The 17,688-nt window shown below is 42.3% G+C and overlaps 1 protein-coding gene across 7 annotated transcripts in view; it reads right to left on the minus strand.

Annotated features, from left to right (window-relative positions):
* Positions 1-266: 266 nt before the first annotated feature.
* The window catches only part of SLC37A1 (solute carrier family 37 member 1), a 38,076-nt gene continuing 20,654 nt past the window's right edge, over positions 267-17,688 (minus strand). For all 7 annotated transcript variants that reach the window (XM_050332395.1, XM_050332397.1, XM_050332401.1 and 4 more), the window contains 10 exons: positions 14,261-14,392; positions 13,175-13,265; positions 10,415-10,477; positions 9,234-9,319; positions 8,601-8,649; positions 7,726-7,799; positions 6,779-6,857; positions 5,914-6,011; positions 3,621-3,673; positions 267-2,975 (listed from right to left, as the gene is read on the minus strand). In XM_050332395.1, coding sequence (XP_050188352.1) covers positions 2,960-2,975; positions 3,621-3,673; positions 5,914-6,011; positions 6,779-6,857; positions 7,726-7,799; positions 8,601-8,649; positions 9,234-9,319; positions 10,415-10,477; positions 13,175-13,265; positions 14,261-14,392 — 741 coding nt within the window. In that variant the 3' untranslated portion in view covers positions 267-2,959. The remainder of the gene's footprint in view (positions 2,976-3,620; positions 3,674-5,913; positions 6,012-6,778; positions 6,858-7,725; positions 7,800-8,600; positions 8,650-9,233; positions 9,320-10,414; positions 10,478-13,174; positions 13,266-14,260; positions 14,393-17,688) is intronic.

Here is a 17,688-nt window from a genome sequence, read left to right on the forward strand (position 1 = left end):
AGACTCAGGCAAGTTTCTCCTTCCCTGCCATACCAAAGTAAATAGAATATACCCATCTGATGCAGCTGACTGGAAATACAAGCCACAATTCCACAAAATGAAAATAAATGACATGTTGAAGTTAAGAAGGGCACTGATTTTAAAACAGAAGGGTCCAATTTGTTCTCCTAATGAGCCATTTTCATTACTCTCACAGGGATATCTGTCCTTCCGACCCATAAATGGAGCATTTCTTCACGGAGATGTAAAAGACAAAGTAATCACCATTTCTCATTTTAGAACAGAATCTATTTTTATTCAACACAGGTTGGTAAAGGATAAAATTCACAATAACCAGCCTTAAAAAAACGAACAAACCCTGCAGTCATATTTAAATTTGGCTGTACCTACTGGTCACTCACATTTCTACATACACGACTTTGTCAGTCTTGCTCATTTCCAGATCAACGCATACCGACACCCAATACTAACAAAACACACTGTTTATCCACCTAAAGGGGGATCCTTTAGGGTTTTCAAGAAAGAAAAGCAAATCTTCATCTTCTTGTCCAGCAGTTTTGTAGCTGGGAGGAACCAAAATGCTGCAGATTAACATGGAAGGAGACACGGGCACGCTGAGAGTCCCAACTCCCTCCTACAATCGAGGGAAGGAAGGAAGGACTCGGCCCAGCACCTCCAACTTCATCACTAACCCATACCCCAGTCACTGAAGTGCAAAAGCTATTCAAATAAATAAATAAATAACAGCAGCAGCCCCAACAAGTGAAACCCAAACACAAACAAAGTATCTTTACAGCCTCTAACTGTGAAATACAACCAAAAGCTTTTTAAAACTAAGACCTCAGCCCACAGGGAACAGCTTCTCAAAATCTGAGCCCAGCAGGGTTTGAATTGTTTCAATAAACTAATACAAAGCTCTACATACGTTTTTAGGGGAAAGGGATTGGAATCTTCAGCTAAAGAATTCCTCCATCCAATCCCTCCCTCCTCACACAGCCCCTGAAGCTGTGCCAGTATGGATGTCTTGGGGTTGCAGTGCTATTTTTTCCCCCCAACAGAAGCTGTTTCAATCCACTGGGGATAGAAGTCTTTTCAAGCAACATTGGTGCAGAATTCCTTCCCATTTAACTACAGCTCACAGCCCAAGCACATCCCAGATTTATGCATTTAGATGTTGAGACCTTCCCCAGTGGTCTGAACAGGCTTACCCAAAATGTGTGAAGTCAACCATTCATCCAGGTAACTGCAGGGACAGGGCCTACCTACTGTTCCTCTGCAAGGACCCAACACTTTCCTTAAGGCCCTGTGGCACTGAGGTCTTCCCTCTACCTCTGTTCAGCAAAACAGTTAAAAATGAGCACCTTCTTACAGTGTTCAAGCATAAATCAAGTGCTGAATCAAACCAGTGAAGCGACTCAACAGACTGAGCAACTATCAAAATTACAGCCCTGGAAAGCAGGTGCTGTGCCAGCACGTGGAACACAACACCAGCAGCTGATGGGACATTTCTGCAGGGCTGTTTTAGAGTGTTCTGTTAATCGAGTGCAAAGACTGCTGCATTGTTTCACAGAACTTAAGAGCATAGCTCAGAACAAGACATATGCCTAGTGCTTTAATAAATACAGTTAAGGACAACACATGGTTTAAATTATCTAGCCTTTGTGATTTAAGTATAAACACCTCATACAAAAAGGACTTCTTTTCACTTTATACATCTTTAAAAAAAAAATCACAGAAACGTCTGTTTGCAAAGCAGCTGGACAAAGAAATTATATGTCCTGAAGACACTAAACCATCTATTTTCTGGGTAACACTAGTTACTCAAATGTTCTCTTACAAACTACTGCCCACACAGCTAATTTTTCTGATATTTCGGCCCCAAATTCTGAAATTCAGAGCCACTGGAAATGAGCCACTTGAGAGACATTTCTGGATGTTAAAGGCCCTGATCTGACAACTGCCACGTGCCCACCCCAGCACTGGAATCACGAGTACCCAACAGAGATCACTGTGGCAAGTGGGCACTGAAGCAGCTCATCTGCTCAACCCACGAGTGCTGTAAGACAAGGACAGCTCACAGCTCACAAGAAACCACCTCTCATTTCAGCCCAGCCTGGCAGACAATTACGTGACGTTTGCACAGCCAGTTTATAATGCCCTGAAAATCATTAGAGCCCCCACTGGAAATTCTGACTCATAAGCTGCTTTTTGTTGCTTAGGACTCCTGTTTTCTTTTGTTTTTTTTTTTTTTTGCACAATCCTAATTGAGGACTAACACTCACCCAGAGAATCTGTGAAAACTGCTAACTGCAGTACATGGCAACAGTAAATTCCATTTCATTACCTACCAAAAGGCTGGATGTTGTCCTTGGGAAGCAGTACTGTAGTTATAAACTAATAATACAGTGGGTGGCTGCTGTCTGAGCAGCTTCAAAATACTAACAGCAGCACATCTTAATGACCAGCTGATATTGTCCTCTGTGAAGTGATGCCCTCAATGTACACAAGATGACGTAAGAGACACAGACCTCGCTCGCTGACACTGGGACAGCCACTGCCAGGCTGGTACAATTTCAACTTCCTTCTGCTCTAGTTTTGCCTTGATTTTTGGCAAATACACAGTTCATAATTTTAATTAAAAACATCCTATCAAAAGAATTAAAAAAGGCACTTGGTATTTCTCTTTGGCTCAAGTTGAGGCGTGCTGCTAAAACCTTCCCAAGGTTCCCGTCTCTTCCTCTGATGAACAGTTGCCATCCTGAGGTACTTACTCATGTGCAAAAATAAAGAGCTTCAGGGATTCACCAGCTGCGTTTCTCACACTGCTTCCTGTAAAGGTGCAAAGTTCTTCACCCAACAGAACCTCTTAAAGACAGAATAAATCATCCCATGAGGTTTGGATTTCAGGGAAGAGCTCCGACCACTGACGCAGTCCTTATTCCAGCTCTGCTCTCGTAGCTCAGTGCTCTTTAAACCTGGGGAAGAACAAACCAGGCAGGAAAGATTTAGGTGTGAGGTCTCACAGCCTCCAGCTCCAAAGGGCAGGATCTATCCCCTGCCATGTGTTTTCTGTTCTCTGTCCATGTTACTTCTCCAAAACTGCACACTTCAGATTCAGGCTCAATTCAGATTTTGCATCTGCAAGTGTAACCCCACTGGTTCAGTGGATTTTTTTCCCCCCTCCATTCAAACCACTGTAAATTCAGAGTCACCCTTTTCTTTAAGGAGACGTTTTTGGAAAAACGTGAATTTGAAACTATTATTAAACCCAGATCAAGCAATTGAGGGGCTTATTTTCCCCACCTGCAGGATGAAATCCAGGAAAAAATACACCATAACCAAGAGACTGGGACAGAGGTGTGCTTCCAGGTATTTTCAAAAGATGTTCTGAAGAAAACTGTTCATGATTTGTAAACATCAAACTGAGATTACTCTTCTGAAGCAAAATTAACCCAGACATAAACGGACTGTAACACTTTCAGTCTGGGTTATGTACTACAAGGCAAAGGTTGGACTTGATGACCTTAGAGGTCTTCTCTAACCTTAATGATTACATATGAAAGGATCAGTAATGTGTTTTAAACCATTATTAACAAGCAACAGTAAAACACAGCACTTACAGGGTGTGATCTGCATCACACTGAAGTTCCTTCTGAATAAGACGGAGTAAGAGCTGCAAAAACAACCACAGTATCTGTTTTAGTATCTATAAACAGACAAACAAATAAGCTAAGAAACTTACTTCAGCATAAGATGTTCATTGTTGCTTGAAGAGTTTCTCATTTGAAATATTACCCTATAATGCTGAACTCAGTTTAAAAAAAAAAAACTTAAAAAATTTGAAGATTTACAGATGCTCAGTCAATGTTTGGAGGAGGAGTTTTCACAGTGAATAGGTAAGAGGAAAGTAGTTTCCTTTCTGCAACTAAGAGATCAATTTTCTCATAAAAACAAGAACATTTTTCTGGCAAACATGTAAAGAAACCAGCAGAGGGAACCCAAGATTTCAAGAAAACACAGCAGATAGGAATGTTTGAGCATAAAAGTATTTTAACTGTTATTTGGAAAAACAACTCTGTGTGTGAAAAGCTTTCATCACACAATTAGTCAAGATGAGTCAAGTTTGTGTGCCTGTGCTGGATCAGGAATTTCCAGTGCACTTTAAAAGGGCTACTAAGATAGTACCAGCAAAGTAATTTTACAGTTAAAATTGGTGATTCTCACGTACTTTAAGGACAGAATTAGAACTTTCAGGGTTCCTCACTGTTTCTGGCTACATTCTCCTCAGACTCTCACTGTCATAAATGGAAGTTCCTTCACTATTCTAAGTATTAGTGTTTTAAGAAGTTAAACCTAACATTTTGGAGGTACAGAAGTGGCCAAGAATGACAGAACTGAGTACCCCATAAGAGACTAAAGCCCCTCTAGATTCCCTTGAAGAAATAACATTTGCACACAGGCATCTTTATGCTGTACTGCAAAGGACAGGAAAACCAGAACAAGAGTTACACAAAAAAGGATTTATTACAACAGCAGAGCCAGTCCTCTCAAGAACAGAGCTTTGCAAAGGTGTTTTAATTGATTCTGCAAAGAAAAGTGGTGGGTTTTTTGTTTTCACTTTTCAATTACTATAAAAAAAAAAAACCAACAACAGAGCTTTAGGTCTATTTGGGAGAAGTACAATAAGCTCCCAAACCTCACTCTGCAGTAGGAAATACCTAATACTGAAAACAGCACAAACCAGGATTTACTGAGCTGCTGACTACCAAACACATCAGCTATTAACTTACCTAATCTATTTACTGAATTTCCAGAGATTTCAAATCCTAAATGTGAAAAAATTACTTCAAATTTTTGAGGTTAACTTGAATTTAGAAAAAGAAAAAAAAGCTTTAACTGTAACTCAAAGCAAGACTTTCTCGTGTCAGGAAGGAGTGGTTTGGCACTCTCAGCATGAGCTCCTGAGAGTGTTTCACAGTCACCCTTGCCCTTTCACAAGCACTTCCACCCAGGATTTCAAAGGAGAGGAGAAGCAGGTGACACTTCAGGACACCTCTGAGGTGGTTCATAGCATGATTCTGCTCTGGGGAAGAACAAAGCAGGTACAGAACACCTGCCAGGGGGATCTCTGGAACACACAGAAACGTGACCTACAGGTGGGTGCAGCAAGACTGACTTCAAAGGTGCAGCAAGACTTGTGTCTTTTTGTGCTTTCCTCGGTCTTTAAAAGCAGAGCAGAGCAAGTCAGAAATGAAAAAGAAACCCCAACCCAAACCCCTCTTCAGATCTTTCTCTCGAGCGCACAGGATCTCAGGATTACAAAAAAAAGGAAAATGGATGTGCTTTGAACGAAGCCACTACACATGTGCTCCATTCCTTTTCCCTAAACATCTGCTCCTGGTTACTGTCAAAAGTTAGGATGCCAGTTTTTCATCTAAGCTACTGCAGCAGTTTTAGGGCCCATCTGGAAAATGTGATGTATTAACTTTCAACGGCTTCATTATCGCGGCGATTTTGGGGATACGGCAAGGTAGGAGAACATTTGTTATCGCTTTGCTCAACCGCCTTTCAAGAAAACAGAAGTCCTTCTGCCGTGAGAGGAATCTGAGGCAACTTCCAGGTCTGGATATGAAAGTTTATTTACAATTAAGCCTGCTGAAAGCTGCTCAGCCGGCAATTAACAGCTGTTAATTCCTGTTGCTTGGGAACTGCATCAGAACTAAACCTGCACTTCTGATTAAAATTGGATGAGAAATTTCAAAACGAGCAGATTTGCTCCTTAATTGGAAATTTCCTACACAGTGGAAGTTTCACAGAAGATGGAGCACTGAAATGGCAAAGGGGAAATTTGCATTTCGGGATAGTCTTGCACAGAGGGAATACACAGCAACTAAATAATATTTGTAGACTTACTAGCAAGGCACATGCATCTGCCACCATGAGCATGTAAAACACGTTGTTCCAACCAGATGGGGAAATAAGACCAGCCAAGAGAGGTCCCAAAGCTGCACCTAAAATACAGTATTAGTGTTGTCAAATTCTGCAGTGTAAGATACACTAAAATACAGTTAACTCTGAGTTAGAGTATCAATTTTTCCACCTAGTTTAGGTCAGATGTCAGGAAATGTTTTTTCTCCCAGAGGGAGTTTGGGCACTGGAACAGGCTCCCCAGGAAAATGGTCACAGCACCAAGCCTGACAGAGTTCAAGAAGTGTCTGGACAATGCTTTCAGGCACGTGGTGTGATTTCTGGGGTGCCCTGTACAGGGACAGAAGTTGGACTCCATGATCCTGATGGTTCCCTTCCAACTCAGCATATTCTATGATTCTAGTTAACTCAGTATCACCTTATGCATTAAAAAGTCTCAGAAAGTGCAAAACATTACTGGTGCAGATGCAATCCAAAGCAAAACCTAACCCAGGGAAGCTGGAAGGCTGAATGTGTGATAAATGTCTGCCTTTGGCTCAACAAAATGATCATCCAGTATTAAGCTGAATGTTACTCAATCTTCCCTTTCACATACCGGTGCAGAGGGCATGAATAAAATATCCCTCATCCTAGAAACAACCCAATGGCATCTACTGTTGCTGTCTGTGCCCAGTATCAGTCTAACACCCTCAGGTGTGGGACCACTAGAGGTTTCAGGCTAAGTCTGTGCCATTCCCCATTTTCAAAGCTGTTCTGGCAAAATGTGAGCTGAAGAGAGAGCCCAATTTGTCAAAGATCCTTAGTTTTAACCTACCCCAGTGAAGGCAGGTGATCTTCAACTCTGGCTTACCTACAGATCCAGTTCCATCGATGATCGCCGTCACTGTGGACAAGGCTCTCGCGTTCCCTTTCAGGCTTTTGTGGGTGCCCTGAAGTGACAAAGATGGCTTAGACCCTCCTGAGCTGAACCCTGAAGAAGTCCTTGAAACATCATCCAGCTCACACCCCTCCACATTAGATACATATTGTGAAGGTGGCTTAAATATCCAGCAATGTCAGGTCTCACTTTCCAGACAGCAGCTCTTTCAGCAAGGGCAAAATGGGCAATGCACGGGGGTCACCCTGGTCTTGCCAAGACCTCCAAGCCCAAGGATAGGGCTCCAGAGGTTTCTGTCCTGCTCCCTTTTCCTGTATTTAGCACATTTGTTAGAGGACTTTTGCTTCTTGCTTGGTGCCTTAAGGAACCAACACCTTCCAAAGCCTCCCTAATGAACAGGCAGCAGGGTTGATATTTTCACATGGCATTTGTGTGACCTGATCCATCTGGAAGTGCTTGGCAGCCTGAGCAACTGCAGGGCAGAGGGCAGCATCTGAACCTTGACTTTTTATTTTTACATACTTATACTTTTGTAAAGGTCTGTGGCAGGAATAGCGTTCTTCCCTGATGGGAATTAAGTCATCTCTCACACAGGTACAGCTCCTCCCCTCATTTAAAGATGTAAAATATAAAAAGGGAGAAGGCACCTGTACAGAGGCCTGGCTTTGCATGCAACCTTCATCTACAAGATTTGGTGTCTTGTTAGTGGTCAAGAATAATTTAGAAGCCTCTCATGAGCGTGACACTCCTTCATACCGATACACAAACTAAAATAATCTCAATGGCTGAGCTCAGCACTGCCTTTCCAGCTCCTCTGCTCTGGGACAATGCAGCCCCTTCCCTGTTGACCCTGCAGAAGTCAAAGGACTCTCTCTGGAGGCCAAACTGCTGCAGGGAAACAGAGTGGAAGCCAAACTCACCAAGTCAGCAGAGACAGCAGTGGTGATCAGGGCATAAGGGCCATTCACCAGGGCACCACTGATAAGCAGCATCACTGTAGAAAGTTAAAAAAAGAAAGGGAAAATCTGAGTTGCCTGAAAGACTGTTAACAGGAGACATCACAGCCTATGGTTCCCAAATGGTTTAATCCATCTTTGGCTCCCCTGACCCCATTACAGAATTGGGAAAGGAAGAAAACCAATGTATGTTCCTCCCTCTCTTCAATGCTTTACTTTGTGGTGTGAATTCTCAAACATAACAGAAGATGGGGCTGTGACAAAAAGCACTTCCCAGGGGCTTTATTCATCCTGGTAGGTCAGAGAAAGGGGAAAATTTGACCAAACTCACTGCAAGAGCAGGGTTACTCACAGGGTACATCCCTAAGCCCCTTTTCTGCTTGTACAGCACCAGAGGACCCTAAACCTGACGGAGGCCTTTAGGCAGGGGAGACACTACAGTCTGTACTTGTGTTTTAACTTCTGTTTTGAGGTAAGAGGTAGAAAACCACACGTGAATTCAGCCTATACAAGTAAACATTGCTGTCAAAAGTACTACAAGTAGTCCTTAAACAGCTCTAACATTTAGCATAGGGAATATAATAAAAAGTATGCACTGACACAACAAGCTCTAGAAAGAAGACTAATTATATGAACTAAACCACTGTTCTCATGCCAACCTTTACTCACTTCCTACCTCCTCCCTTTACCCTGTAAAAAGCCTGCAAGAACAAGTTTAAGGAACTTCCCTCCAAACTTCCTCCTCTAAGGGAAAAGATAAAATAAAAAGGAAAGAGCATCAAAGGAACATAACTGTAAAGTTCACAGAAAGCTAGGCAGTATAATTTAAAAATACTCACCCACAGTGGCCTCAAGTCCCATTTTACTGACTGTAGAGAACATGTACAACTGTAAAGACAGAAAAACAAGCATTCTGAATATCAACACACAGACTAATCCCAGGTTATTTTCCCCATGTTAACTACAAACTATCTTAGTTGGTATCATATGAAAACTAGTTCCAGGAGGGAGACGAGGGGTATGATCCTATTCCCCAGTATGTCCTGTCAGAAGGAAGGGCTGTGTTATGAGACCACTCAGTTTTAAACACTCCAACTGCAGCTTCCACGCAGCACAGAACAGTGCTCACAAAAGAATAAAAGAAAAATGCACCTCCTGTGTACAACTGCCAGTTTTCCAACAGCTACAGCACAGAAATTTTAGCATCTGAGCAGTTAGAATTCTGGTTAAGAACTACACATCTACTTTCACAAGACAGTGAAAGATTCCACATAATCTGTGACAAACAATACATTAAACTTATTTGCTTGTTTAGTAAAGGCAGCCCCAGTGTCTACACTTAGCTCAGCTTTTCATGGCAGTTTTTAATCTGGCCCGAGCTCTTTATATCCAGGTTGGAAAATGCTGCCTGCAGGACTGTCCAAGGAATGCTGTCACAGTCTCAGCCACAGCTGAGAGGAGCAATCTCTTACCGTGGGCGCTGCAAGCAGTAACATCATCCCACAGGTTGATGCCCTCTTCTCCAGCCTGTCTGAAATGAGACCTGCCAAAATTCCACCTGGAAGAGCACGCAGGTGTGTGAGGAAAACACTCAGTGCATGTTTTACACAAAAGACATCAGTTATTACTTAATGAGACACAACCCAATGACTTCTACTTGTACAGCTACATACAGCAGCACAGCATGTGAGCCTCACAACGTAATTCACACAGCAAAATCCTCATTAACCAAACCAGTTATGACCTGAAAATAACAGAAGTAGACTATTCTTCTTCTTCATTGTTTATTCCAACCAAATATCCAAGGCAAAAAGCCTTTTTTGGCAGGTCATGGCCCCAGTGCTGGTGTTCTGGAATCCAGCTGAGCCCAGTTACTCACTGGTCTCTTAACTCGTTCTCAAGTTTTATGTCTTTGTCACACTTTGACCATGGGAAATGAGCTATTCTGTATCTTGGGGCAAATGAAATATGTGGGTTTTCTCTCCAGGTAGTCAATCCAAGCCCTTTAATTTTCCCTACTTCTTGTGTTTGCCAACAACTGTACAGGTTGTACTAATGGGTAGTGTGTGGCTGGAGGGGGTTGCAAGGCCTGAGGAAGGAGATGTCATAATTATATAAAGGGAACTCGGTATAGGGAGAAGGAAGGGAAGTTCCTTTAGGATTCTCCAGATTCCTAAATGTCCCCCTGGGCCTGCCTCTCCCTTCCCAAATGCCCACCTATGAAGTGCTCACATCCTACTTGGATTTAAATATAAATGCCAGAGGTCCAAGCTGCCCTGGCAGGTTGTTAAGGTTGCGTCCACAGCAGAATCAGATGCTGCTGAAAGACATCACCCACATCTCTAAGGTACTACTGACCCTAGCTATTTGCCCTCTGGGATGAAAACAGCAGTGAAAAACGGCAGAAGTCACACCCAGCACAAGAGCAGAATAGGAACTGCAACACAATTTATTACGATTTGTACTGGACAATATAATTGGCTCTGAAGATATTCTGCTACCCAACACAGCTCTCAGCTCAGTACCTTTACTGCCACTCTCCTTCAGTGGACACAAAGCACAAAGACTATACAATAATATATGCAATCTGTGTGTACCAGAGTTTTTATTGAGCTGGTGTGAATAAGGGTGAAACATGAGTATCAAAACTCACCAAAGATTCCACCCACATCAAACAGTGTAGAAAGGTCCCCAGCTCTTTTGGCATCAAGATGCTCTAGGGAGAGAAGCAAAACATTTGTGTCATTTCTACACTATAATAAGAGATAGAAATCTCACCATAGTCCTGTCACTCCAGGGCAAAGGCATCTTACAGCAGTGCTGTTTATTCACAGGAATAAGCTGCCACAAGGTGACACTGTGCAAGACAAATGTATCTAAGTGGATATTCAGCAACAGAGTTTTCTGAAGGCGATTACACTCACTGCAAGAGACATTTTGCCACTTTTATCATCACGGAATTACAGAATTATCTGGGTTATAAGAGACCTTTAGGAGTCATCCAGTCCAAACCCCTGCAATGAGCAAGGGCACCTTCAGCCAAATAAGGTTGTTCCCGACCTGACCTTGAATATTTCCAGGAATGAGGCATCCACCACCTTTCTGGGCTACCTGTTCCAGTGTTTTACCACTCTCATTGTACCAAATTTCTTCTTTATATTTAGTCTAGATCTACCTTCTTTTAGTTTAAAATCATTACCCTTTGTCCTATTGCAACAGGCCCTGCTAAAATGTTGGTCCATCTTTCTTATAAGAAGTACTTATTCAGTACTTCTTTAAGGACTGAAAGGAAGCAGTAAGGTCTCCCCACAGCATTCTCCTCTCCAGGCTCAACAACCCCAACTCTCCCAGCCTGTCTTCACAAGAGAGCTGCTCCATCCCTCTGATCATCTCAGTGCCTCCTCTGGACTCGCTCCAGCAGCTCCATGTCCTTCCTGTGCTGGGGACCCCAGAGCTGGAGGCAGCTCTGCAGGTGGGGTCTCGTGAGAGCAGAGGGGCAGAATCCTCTCCCTCACCCTGCTGCCCACACTGGTTTTGATGCAGCCCACGACAGGGGTGGTTTCTGGGCTGCCAGTGCACGTGGCTGGCTCATGTCCAGCCTCTCATCCACCAGCACCTCTCTGAGCCTTCTCATCCACTGTCACCAGTTTGTCAGCCGTGCTCATGAGGAGGGGGTGGAGGGGGAAGCACACTTTCTCTGACCCTTCTTTTTTGGGTGACATACCTGTAGAAACCCTTCTTGCTACTCTTTGAGTGCCTTGCCAAGTTCAGCTCCAGCTGCACCTCGGCCTCCCTGACCTGATCCTACACAAGTAGGCAGTGTCCCCATACTCTGCTCAGGATACCTGTCCTGCTTTCCACTGCCCACTTGTGCATTTCCTCCTTGCCCCTTGCCCTGTAGTTTGACCAACAGGTCTCAACTCAGCCACAATGATCTCTCACCTTCCCTTCCTGATTTCTTACACCTGAGGTTCAAGAGCTTTCGAGTCCTTAAAGATCTCTCAGCTCTGTTTTGCTTCTCCCTGAGGGCAGTTTCCCAGGGGGTTCTACTGATCAACTCCTTGGGCAGTTGAAGTTTCCTTTCCTAAAGCTCAATAGCCCTGACCTTACTCTTTGCCTGACCCAGATCCCTCAGGACTGTGAACTCCACCAGTGAATCACCACTGCAGCTCAGGCTGCCTCTGATCTTGATGTCACCCAAGAGCTGGTGGCCCTCACCAGTGCTATTGCCTGGACTGCATCCATGCTGAAGTTTGGCCTAACAAGCTTCCTGTTTGTGAATAACCACATAAACGTAAACAAACACTCACAAATGAGGCTCTTGGCTCTAAAAGCATGATTAGTGTAGATCTGGATCACTTACAAGAGCCTCATCCTGGAGGCCTCCACCATATGACCTGTAATATCCATCATTAAATCACAGCTTGGCACAACCTGCACTCTGCAGTTCCAGGGATCTGCAGGGACAGTTTGCCAGGGAAAAACTCAACTCCACAGTTTGCCTGGGGCACTGAGGACCACTGGGCACATACTTATATTTACCCTAATGTACTTATTGATTTGCTACAGGGTCAGATTCCCAAAAGTACATCAGGAAGCTGAGCAACCCACTCCTATTAAGTATGAAGTTTCAAAAGGAGTTGAATGTCTAAAATCCCCTTTTTTTTTTGGTTTTTTTTTTTTTTAAAGCCTCTGCAATACATTTGACAGAGGAGTATGTGCTAAGGCAGAAGGGTCAGGGGTACCACCATAATCTCACCAGCATCTGCCACAACACAGAGAGCAGCACCAAGGTAAACACCATCAACCTTTCTCCTAAAAGCCCACAGCCCTCAAGGTACCCAGTCCTGCAGGAGTATGAGCTCTGGTCCACCCACAAGAGGTTTCAGCTACAGGATCTGCAGCGCTTTGTGCTTTCACAGGCTGTTCAACCTGTCTCTGTCTGCTGGATGTTCCAGCACATCTTTTTTGTTCTGGGGGTTTAAAGGTCCCATCGTGACTCACAAGAAAATGAATTTCTCTGCACTCTAAAGTGCAAAAAAACCAAAACAGCAGTACTCAACAGATAAATAAGTTAATTTAGATTATTCTGTAGAGATTTTAATAACACACTCCAATTATTAAAAGCATTTTTAGAAAGTAAGTCTTTTTGATTTGTTTGCAAAAGCCAAAGACACAGCATTTATGCCTGGAATTGTTGAAGATAAGCCAGATTCTTCTGTTTGTTTCTTTTGAAAATGTCCTCTGAATTCATAACCCTGACAAATATGTTAGTTGGTGACTTACAACGCTCCTGCTACTGCAGCAGAGAAAGCCTCTTTTAGAAGCAGTAATGTTTATTTTATTTATTTCAAGCTTGTATCCCCACACACTTTGTAGCCATAATTCTGTATCCCTTTACTGTGATACTTACCTACATTTGTGATATACAGGGGAAGCCAGAAGAGGAAAGTGTAGCTCACCAGCTTTGCAAACAGAAGACAAAGGGAGAACTCTACAACTCCCTGAGAGAATAAAGAAAATAGCAAGTTAGTATCTTGACAGAGCTATTTCCTTTCAAAGGCCATTATGAAAATGGTTTCTAAGAAGCATTTATTCTTTTCTTTTTCTCTTGAGAATTCCCAAGAAGCATTCTTCCCCCAAGAGCACAAAGAGCAGACTGTGGTATTTGACTTGTATTTTTTTTAATCTTTTCTCAATTGTACTGAATTGACTGAAAACACTAAAATGGTAGAGAATAACCTGAAGAGAGAACACTGAAGTGAAGGCGAAGGATTTGATATTGTTTGGGACACTCGCATCGCTTATTTTCCTTGTGTGAAGAGCTGTTATATAGCACTATAGCTGGTTTGGAGTGTATTCCAGAGAAACTGGCACCTTTCTGTGCTTTTCAGATCCTTCCTTCAGACAGGCACAAGATTTCTTCCCTATTGTTCGGCTCTTCATAAAAAGCCAGTAGGACACAGTTCAAATCAGTATGTGGCAAGAGCACAGAGAGCAATGACATATTTTAGACACTAACTTGCTCCATCCTCTTTCCTGCTGGGAACATAAAAGTGTACTTACTGCACAGAGCTGCAACTAAACTGCCAAATTAACCTATCTTCATTCCCCTCACCATCTGATATCTTTCTGTTTGAAAAAAAGATTTCCTAAACCCCTGGTATGGAAGGCTGCAGTTATCCTCAGGAACAGCACACACATACAGAGATTCTGTGTTCTACTGGTTCTACTCCAACATGGAGCTATAACCCTTCCCAACAGTAGGCAGGAAAAATACCACAGAGGCTCTGAGATTCCAGGTGGGAGCAGCAGCAATTTTTCTACCCGTTACTTCCACTTTGCCACAGTAAAAACCAGTTGAGGACAAGCCCAAAGCCCTCAGCATTCCAAGACTGTGATGCAAAGTTAATATCCTCTACCACTCCATCCAGATCTTCAAGAAAATACGAGTTTTGAGGCAAAACTTAATTCTTAGAGGAACAGCACAAGTACTCACAGGTATTCTCAAGGCCCCAAGGAAGCTGATTGCTGATGCCCCATGTCTTCCCTCCCCGCTGAGCACAGTGCTGGAGTTCAGGGACACGCTGCAGTTTTCACTGTCAGTAAGCAAATGCTGCACCTCTGGATCCTGCAAGTTTCCCCATGTGAGAGAGAAAAGAACAAAGAATCAGAATATGTATGCAAAGAAACCAAGTAATTCCAAAATAATTTTTAAAGATGAGCATATGTTTTATCACAGAATGTTACAGCTTTTAAAAATACCTTGATTTCAATACACAGAGTAGATACAAAGAGAGTATATACAGAATATCAGGTGAAATAATTGTGTTTGTTTATATCTGAGTGCATATAATTGTGGTTGTTTATATCTGAGTGCATACACTCCATTATGGAACCAAGTTTCTATTCTATTGTGGAGCAATTTCACATATTAGAGCACATTCAGTGGAATAAAACAGTTTCCAGTCCTCCTTTACCCCACTATATAAATGTGGTCTAATAAAAGCTGACAATCTACTGAATACTACAACACATTTCTGTATAAAGCATGTATTATCTTCTTTCTGTGCAAATATTAAGCCCATTTTTCAGACTCTGCAACATCATCTTATCCACTGATTTAAATACAAGCCATCTTTCCAATTGAATTATGGAAATTGAGTATTTTATGTTAAGAAATCACTTATTTTTTCACCTCTGTTTCATTCGAGCACTGAAATTCCCAAATTATAAAAGCCTGGAATGTGCCAGTATTACCTAAGCTGAATTCTGAGTCCTTTTTTAGCACTGGGAAGAATTTTACCTCAAGAACTCCACTGGCTGCTAAGAATACTTGTGAAGTAAGTTACCACTCAACAAGAACAAGCCATCCCACTGTAGCCATGAGGGTAGATGTTATTTTTACCCATCCACCACGCTGAAACGAACTCAGAATAGAACTGGAAATTTACATCTTACAGCTGTGCACAGGAAAAAGAATTTTCAGGTATAAATAGCCCTCAGTAGCTCTTTTCCATCTCGGAAAAAGGATGGGATGTAGCTATCCTCACTTTCACCTGCTCACTGAGAAGCTTTACCTGGATGTGCACTTTTCCTAGCTATGTATTCTACATATTGTCTTCTTCCCCCTAATTCTTCAGCATTTAAATAAAGCCTCAGTGAAGAATTAAGCCTCAAATATGTATCTGACTGCTGGTTAGTAAGGATAAAACAACAGGCCATTTTATTTCCAGTATTTATTACAAAGATTAAAACTTTCTGGTTAACATTTGGTAAGTTGATGGAAGAAGAAAAGAAGGGGAAAAAAGTGTTGGAAAAATTCAATTCTGCCTTTTTACACTCTGATTCTAAATAAATTCTGTTTTTAAAGAACATCATTTAGCAGAAGGCACTAGGGAACCATCTGGACACCTGAGCCCAGACACTGAGCATAATTTTAGAAGCCATCAGCAGCATCCAAAGTTCTGTACATGATTTGTAGCCAGGATACAGGATATACGGGAGACTCTGCACCCCAATGAAGCATTAAGTGGAAGACAGAAAAAAACATCTAGGGAGTTTTGACGTGGCACTGTAAACTGTTCATGGCACATGAGTCACTCCATCATTACCATCATCATCATAAGTATTTATCTTCTGAATTACTGGAGCAACTTCAAAACTTGAACCATTTTAACACAGTCATTTAGCAATTGAAATTTGGATTTAGCAATTCAAACCATCTGCTATTAACACTTAAAAAACATGAGAGAGAGAGAGGAGAAAAAGAAGGGCTTTAGCAGTGAAGCTCCCCCTGGATTCATTGGAAGACACTTCCAGATAAGTGTCTAAGTGAGTATCTCTTGCACAATCTGCACAGCAAACTTCACCAGGTTTGTCTGAGGCAATGCTGCTCATTTCTCAGACAAGTAGCTCTCAATCTATTTTGAAAGAGTGGGTTAAATATTGAAGTAGAAGTGACTAAAGTCCAAAAAAACCCTTATTTAACTCATGCTCGAAACTTCTGTTGACAATATGGGATTTTTATGCTGCACATAACTAAATGATAAATAAAACCAGCAGTTTGTGCTTGGCAGAGTTAGCTTGTACAACCATGCCAGCTTGTCATAGAGCTTGATTAGGCATATGGTACACTTTTGATCTCTGGGGAAGGATTCATTATCCCTCAATTTTGTGTAATTTTTAAGAGGCCAACCTAACATAAGCAGCAATGAAGGCACAGAGGTATTCAGGTCACGCAGCCAAAAACACATTCTGCTTTCAATCACTGCAGATCCTGAGTATTTGCTTTCTTTTTACAGTAATTGCAGAGGTCAATGAAAACCCAGTAAAAGCTGCCATTCCAGTGTGCTTGGAGACCAACTCATAAATGCAAAACATCTGCTGTTTGTACAGGCTCAAAAGCTGACTGTGAAAATCAGCTCCACACAACTGCAACACAACCACTGTGAAAAGGAAAGATGTTCAGCTCTGCTTTTGACAGGAGAAAGATGTTCTTCTGCCACTGGCAGAAAATCAGGAAGTCCCAGAGAGTGACAAGCAAGGATTTTTAATTCTTTTATTCATTTCTTTTTAAACCTTGTTAAGACTCCGCATTACAAGCGTGTAACCCAGCTGGCAGGGCGGAGAGGGGATGAGGGGAGAACACTGCCAAGGCTGCCAGCAAGTGGGAATTTACAGAACAAATTCTTCCCTGTGAGGGTGATGAGGCACAACAGGAGGTTGCCCAGAGAAGCTGTGGCTGCCCTATCCCTGGAAGGGTTCAAGGCCAAGCTGGATGGGGCTCTGAGCAACCTGGGAGGGTGGTAGCTGTCCCTGCCCACAGCAGGGGGGTTGGAATGAGATGATCTTTAAGGTCCCTTCCAACACTAACCATTCTCAACCATGATTCTAAGTCATGATGACAGAGCTGAAATACAGTCACCTGCTGCTATTCTTCTATCTCCCCTTATCTTCCAGATGGTTGGGAAATCATACTGACAAATGGTTTCTGGGTTGGAGATAGTTCTTAAGCAGCTCAAAACAAAAATGAAAAGCTCAGTACAGAGGGAATTTAAGCTGGGGTGATCAAAATGATGAGTGAAGTGTTTCCTCAGCAAAAATTTCAAAACCTTTTTACCAACACTGATTATTGTACCCTGTGATTGCTCATTATTATTCTATGGGCAAAGGATGAATGGAACAGGAAGTTTCTATTTTCCTGGAAAAGTCTGAAAGAAGCTGGGGTGGGGGGGAAGTTATCCTCTCAGGATACAACGTGCCAAGTGTACTGAATACAAATACAAATTTTCAAATGGAAATTTTCAGTTAATGCCCATCACAAGATAAAATATCTTTTTGTTCATCAACAGGCAAGTCTGAAATTCGGTGTCTGATGAGAATTACCAGCACTTAAGGTCGCAAGTTTTAAGCAGGATTTTTCTT

Source organism: Myiozetetes cayanensis, unplaced genomic scaffold, assembly GCF_022539395.1.
Source record: "Myiozetetes cayanensis isolate MyiCay16 unplaced genomic scaffold, myiCay2020 scf5-8, whole genome shotgun sequence".
Classification (NCBI taxonomy): Eukaryota; Metazoa; Chordata; class Aves; order Passeriformes; family Tyrannidae; genus Myiozetetes; species Myiozetetes cayanensis.